The sequence below is a fragment of the Oncorhynchus nerka genome, unplaced genomic scaffold, assembly GCF_034236695.1.
Source record: "Oncorhynchus nerka isolate Pitt River unplaced genomic scaffold, Oner_Uvic_2.0 unplaced_scaffold_1907, whole genome shotgun sequence".
NCBI classification, from domain to species: domain Eukaryota; kingdom Metazoa; phylum Chordata; class Actinopteri; order Salmoniformes; family Salmonidae; genus Oncorhynchus; species Oncorhynchus nerka.
The window spans coordinates 1-6470 of NW_027039415.1; the positions used below are offsets into that span (position 1 = coordinate 1).

At 60.1% G+C, this 6470-nt stretch overlaps 1 protein-coding gene across 1 annotated transcript; it reads left to right on the plus strand.

Annotated features, from left to right (window-relative positions):
* The first annotated feature begins 1380 nt into the window (after window positions 1–1380).
* Window positions 1381–5239, plus strand: LOC115122541 (uncharacterized). Its single transcript, XM_029651750.2, has 2 exons — window positions 1381–1409; window positions 2032–5239. The coding sequence occupies exons 1-2, from the start codon at window positions 1381–1383 to the stop codon at window positions 5237–5239; spliced, it is 3237 nt and encodes a 1078-aa protein (XP_029507610.2).
* The last annotated feature ends 1231 nt before the right edge of the window (window positions 5240–6470 follow it).

Genomic DNA, 6470 nt, shown 5'->3' on the forward strand with positions numbered 1-6470 from the left:
TTTTTCCTCTCTTCCTGTTGTAGATTGAACACACCCCAGTCAGTGTCAACACTCCTCTTGAACACAGAGTGTTACCATTAAACGGCTGCATGCAAATGAGGGTAGACAGAGAGGAGAGCAAAGAAAACAAATGTGTTAATAATTTATCCACCCTGTCTGTGGAGGGCGGTGGGGATTACCTGGGAATGAGCCGAGAGCTGGAGTGTACAGTGAAGTGCCTAGGAGTGTACAGGAAGTGCCCAGGGAGTGTACAGGAAGTGCCCAGGGAGGTACAGGAAGTGCCCAGGGAGTCCAAAGTGCCTCTAATGGGGATACTAACAGCGTCTTCAGCCACTGTTAGAGGTGGAGAGGTGGCCAAGATGTCGAGGGCCAGGCATTCTGAGAGGTGGCCAAGATGTCGAGGGCCAGGCATTCTGGAGAGGTGCCAAGATGTCGAGGGCCAGGCATTCTGAGAGGTGGCCAAGATGTCGAGGGCCAGGCATTCTGAGAGGTGGCCAAGGGATGTCGAGGGCCAGGCATTCTGAGAGGTGGCCAAGATGTCAGGGGCCAGGCATTCTGAGAGGTGGCCAAGATGTCGAGGGCCAGGCATTCTGAGAGGTGGCCAAGATGTCGACGGCCAGGCATTCTGAGAGGTGGCCAAGATGTCGAGGGCCAGGCATTCTGAGAGGTGGCCAAGATGTCGAGGGCCAGGCATTCTGAGAGGTGGCCAAGATGTCGAGTGGGGCCAGGCATTCTGAGAGGTGGCCAAGATGTCGAGGGCCAGGCATTCTGAGAGGTGGCCAAGATGTCGACGGCCAGGCATTCTGAGAGGTGGCCAAGATGTCGAGGGCCAGGCATTCTGGAGAGGTGGCCAAGATGTCGAGGCCAGGCATTCTGAGAGGTGGCAAGATGTCGACGGCCAGGCATTCTGAGAGGTGGCCAAGATGTCGACGGCCAGGCATTCTGGAGAGAGGCCAAGATGTCGACGGCCAGGCATTCTGAGAGGTGGCCAAGACATGTCGAGGGCCAGGCATTCTGAGGTGGCCAAGATGTCGAGGGCCAGGCATTCTGGAGAGGTGGCCAAGATGTCGAGGGCCAGGCATTCTGAGAGGTGGCCAAGATGTCGAGGGCCAGGCATTCTGAGAGGGGCCAAAGATGTCGAGGGGCCAGGCATTCTGAGAGGTGGCCAAGATGTCGACGGCCAGGCATTCTGAGAGGTGGCCAAGATGTCGAGGGCCAGGCATTCTGAGAGGTGGCCAAGATGTCGACGGCCAGGCATTCTGAGAGGTGGCCAAGATGTCGAGGGCCAGGCATTCTGAGAGGTGGCCAAGATGTCGAGGGCCAGGCATTCTGAGAGGTGGCCAAGATGTCGAGGGCCAGGCATTCTGAGAGGTGGCCAAGATGTCGAGGGCCAGGCATTCTGAGCAACTGTCACGTTCGTCATATTGATGAGACCAAGGCGCAGCGTGAAAAGCAGACATTATTATTTTAATTAACGAATAAAAACAAACAAAAAACAAACAAAGAAACAAAACGAATGTGAAGCTATAATATAACACAAGTGCTGACAGGCAACTACACAGACAATAACTCACAAAACCAAAATGGAAAAGGGCAACCTAAATAGGATCCCCAATCAGAGACAACAATAAACAGCTGTCTCTGATGGTGAACCAATTCAGGCCACCATAGACCTACATATACCTAGACATACCAAAACCCCATAGAATTACAAAAAACCCTAGACAGGGTAAAACACCTCGACAACACAAAAACAAAACCAACCACCCTTGTCACACCCTGACTTAACCAAAATAATAAAGATACGCACTAAGGTCAGGGCGTGACAGCAACCCAGGATGACCAACAACCGCCCCAGCTACAAAAGTGCAAGTCAGAGCCCTCTCCAAAACAGAGAGGTGGACACTAATTAAGCTAACACGGGCGGCAGAGTGTGTCCTACACATCTGTATACTGAACCTTGTCATGTAACGTTAGGCCACTGTGGAGCTTTTAGCCAAGCCATGCATAGTAATGTTCCCTCTGACACAGGAGTCGCTCCTTACTTCCTACCCTGCCTGCCTCATCGCCCTGCCTGCCCTGCCCGCCTCACCGCCCTGCCTCACCTCCCTCCCACTCTGCCTCACCGCCCGCCTCACCGCCCTGCTTCACCGCCCTCCCGCCCGCCCTGCCTGCCCTGCCCGCCTCATCACCCTGCCTCACCGCCCTGCCTGCCCTGCCCGCCTCACCGCCCTGCCTCACCGCCCTCCCACTCTGCCTCACCGCCCGTCTCACCGCCCTGCTTCACCGCCCTCTCACCCGCCTCACCGCCCTGCCTCACCGCCTCTCCTCCCGCTCCTGCCTCCTTCACCGCCCTCTCACCCGCCCCACCGCCCTGCCTCACCGCCCTCCTCCCCCGCCTGCCTCACCGCCCTGCCTCCGCCCCTGCCTCATCGCCTCTCCCTCCGCCCGCCTCCCGCCCTGCCTCACCGCCCTCTCACCCGCCTGTCGCCCTCTCATCCGCCACCGCCCTGCCCTCACCGCCTCCCGCCCTCCCTCCCTCCCGCCCTGCCTGCCCTGCCTGCCTCACCGCCTCCCGCCCGCCTGCCTCACCATCTCCCGCCCGCCCTGCCTCACCGCCTCTCTCCCGCCCGCCCTGCCTGCCCCTGCCCGCCTCATCGCCCTACCTCACCGCCTCTGCCTGCCCTGCCCGCTCATCGCCCTGCCTCACCGCCTGCCTGCCCTGCCCACCTCACCGCCCTGCCTGCCCTGCCCACCTCACCGCCCTGCCTGCCCTGCCCACCTCACCGCCCGCCTGCCCTGCCCGCCCCTCACCACCCTCCCCTCCCACCCTGCCTCACCGCCTGCCTGCCCTGCCCACCTCACCGCCCTGCCTGCCCTGCCACCTCACCGCCCTGCCTGCCCTGCCCGCTCACCACCCCCTCCCTCCCACCCTGCCTCACCGCCCTCCCGCCCGCCCCCTGCCTCATCGCCCTGCCTCACCGCCCCCTGCCTGCCTCATCGCCTGCCTCACCGCCTCTGCCTGCCCCTGCCACTCATCGCCCTTCTGCCTCTCACCGCCCCTCCGCCGCTCTGCCTCATCGCCCTGCCTCACCGCCTGTTGCACTGCCCACCTCATCACCCTGCCTCACCGCCCTGCCTGCTCCTGCCCACCCTCACGCCTGCCTCACCGCCCTGCCTGCCCTGCCCACCTTATCGCCCTGCCTCACCGCCTCTCACCCGCCACCGCTTCTTTCACCGCTTACCGCCTGCCTCACCGCGCCCTCCCTCCCGCCCTGCCTCCCCGCTTCTGCCTCACCGCGCCTCACCCGCCCGCCTCATCCGCCTCTCACCCGTCTCACCGCCTCTCACCCGCCTCACCGCCCCTGCCTGCCCTGCCCACCTCACCCGCCATGCCTGCCCTGCCCACCTCACCTCCCCCCGCCCTGCCCTGCCCGCCTCACCACCCTCCTCCCACCCTGCTCCTCACCGCCCTGCCTGCCCTGCCCACCTCACCGCCCTGCCTGCCCTGCCCACCTCACCGCCCTGCCTGCCCTGCCCGCCTCACCACCCTCCCCTCCCACCCCTGCCTCACCGCCTCCCCGCCGCCCCTGCCTCATCGCCCTGCCTCACCGCCCTGCCTGCCCTGCCTCATCGCCCTGCCTCACCGCCTGCCTGCCCTGCCCACCTCATCGCCTGCCTCACCGCTCCCGCCCGCTCTGCCTCATCGCCTGCTCACCGCCCTGCCTGCCCCGCCCACCTCATCACCCTGCCTCACCGCCTGCCTGCCCTGCCCACCTCATCGCCCTGCCTCACCGCCCTGCCTGCCCTGCCCACCTCATCGCCCTGCCTCACCGCTCTCTTCTCCTCTCACCCGCACTCACCGCCTCCACCCGCCTCACCGCCTGCCTCACCAGCTTCTTCCTCCCGCCTGCTCTCACCGCCCTCTCACCCGCCTCCCCACCCTGCCTCACCGCCCTCTCACCCGCCTCCCCCGCCTGCCTCACCGCCCTCTCACCCGCCTCACCGCCCCTCTCACCCGCCTCACCGCCCTGCCTGCCCTGCCCACCTCACCACCCTCCCTCCCACCCTGCCTCACCGCCCTGCCTGCCCTGCCCACCTCACCGCCCCTGCCTGCCCTGCTCCCCTCACCGCCCTGCCTGCCCTGCCCGCCTCACCACCCTCCCTCCCACCCTGCTCTCACCGCCCTCCCGCCCGCCCCTGCCTCATCGCCCTGCCTCACCGCCCCTGCCTGCCCTGCCTCATCGCCCTGCCTCACCGCCCTGCCTGCCCTGCCCACCTCATCGCCCTGCCTGCCCTGCCCACCTCATCGCCCTGCTCTCACTGCCCTCTCACCCGCCTCACCGCCCTCTCACCCGCCTCCCGCCCTGCCTCACCGCCCTCTCACTCCGCCTCACCGCTCTCACCCGCCTCATCGCCTCTGCCTCACCGCTTCTGCCTGCCCTGCCCGCCTCATCGCCCCTGCCTCACCGCCCCTGCCTGCCCTGCCCACCTCACCGCCTCCCCCGCCCGCCCCTGCCTCACCGCTCCTGCCTCACCGCCCATGCCTCCCGCTTCGCCCCTGCCTTACCACCCTCCCGCCCGCCTTCTGCCTCATCACCCTGCCTCACCGCCCTGCCTGCCCTGCCCACCTCATCGCCCTGCCTCACCGCCTCTGCCTGCCCTGCCCACCCTCATCGCCCTGCCTGCCCTGCCACCCCTCATCGCCCTGCCTCACCGCCCTGCCTGCCTGCCCACCTCACGCCCTGCCTCACCGCCCTGCCTCATCGCCCTACCTCACCGCCTCCCGCCCGCCCTGCCTCACCGCCTCTGCTCACCGCCCCTACCGCCCGCCTGCTCTGCCCTGCCCCTGCCTCACCGCCTCCCACCACGCCTCACCGCCCTCCCGCCTGCCCTGCCTCACCGCCCTCCCGCCCGCCCCTGCCTCACCGCCCTCCCGCCCGCCTGCCTCACCGCCACTGCCTGCCCTGCCCACCTCATCGCCCTGCCTCACCGCCCTGCCTGCCCTGCCCACCTCATCGCTAAGCCTCACCGCCCTGCCTGCCCTGCCCACCTCCATCGCCCTGCCTCACCGCCCCTGCCTGCCCTGCCCACCTCATCGCTAAGTCTCACCGCCTGCCTGCCCTGCCCACCTCATCGCCCTGCTCTCACCGCCCTGCCTGCCCTGCCCACCTCATCGCCCTGCCTCACCGCTCTCTGCCTGCCCTGCCCGCCCTGCCACCCTGTCGTCCCCGCCTGAAAGCTCTGGGGGTTTTAGTGAATTATCACTGGGGCTCTTTCCAGAAACATATGCATTGCAAATGTAGATAATGTCTAGTTTCAGCACACAGCACAGGTCCGTGTGAACAGAAAAAAGGCTATATGATGCCAAAAACAAATATGAGGTAGCCATGGATTCATTTATTTCATTGGAAAAGTTGTAGGCCAGAGAGAGAGAGAATAACCATATGCTGTGTAATACAAAAATACATATAGCATTTGATTCAGACCCAAGTGAGTAGAAGGCATGGGAACTGTAGGTTTTGTTTATTGACTTACATAGACTTGGGTCTAAAGTTACATGTGGGTGGAGTGGATATGGATTCATCAACTCACCCATATGTTGTTGTCACGAAACCACACGTTATTTCACATTTTGTATGTATAAGGATGTATATAAGGATGTATATAAGGATGGATTTAAGGATGTGCATAAGGATGTATATAAGGATGTATATAAGGAGAAGGATGTGCATAAGGATGTATATAAGGATGTATATAATGATGTGCATAAGGATGTATATAAGGAGAAGGATGTGCAGAAGGATGTATATAAGGAGAAGGATGTATATAAGGATGTATATAAGGAGAAGGATGTGCAGAAGGATGTATATAAGGATGTATATAATGATGTGCATAAGGATGTAAATAAGGATGTATATATGGATGTATATAATGATGTGCATAAGGATGTAAATAAGGATGTATATATGGATGTATATAATGATGTGCATAAGGATGTATATAAGGAGAAGGATGTGCATAAGGATGTATATAAGGAGAAGGATGTATATAAGGATGTATATAAGGATGTATATAAGGATGTATATAAGGATGTGCATAAGGATGTATATAAGGATGTGCATAAGGATGTATATAATGAGAAGGATGTGCATAAGGATGTATATAAGGAGAAGGATGTATATAAGGATGTATATAAGGATGTGCATAAGGATGTATATAAGGATGTAAATAAGGAGAAGGATGTATATAAGGATGTGCATAAGGATGTGTATAAGGATGTATATAAGGAGAAGGATGCATGTAAGGATGTATATAAGGAGAAGGATGTGCATAAGGATGTGTATAAGGATGTATATAAGGATGTATATAAGGATGTATATAATGATGTATATAAGGAGAAGGATGTGTATAAGGATGTATATAAGGAGAAGGATGTGTATAAGGATGTATATAATGAGAAGGGTGTG

Bases quoted from the DNA above. Each gene is read 5' to 3' on its own strand.
- LOC115122541 (XM_029651750.2), top strand. From the start codon at position 1,381: ATGTCGAGGGCCAGGCATTCTGAGCAACT. The intron at 1,410-2,031 runs GTCACGTTCGTC...CCTCTGACACAG, and splicing joins GCCAGGCATTCTGAGCAACT to GAGTCGCTCCTTACTTCCTA.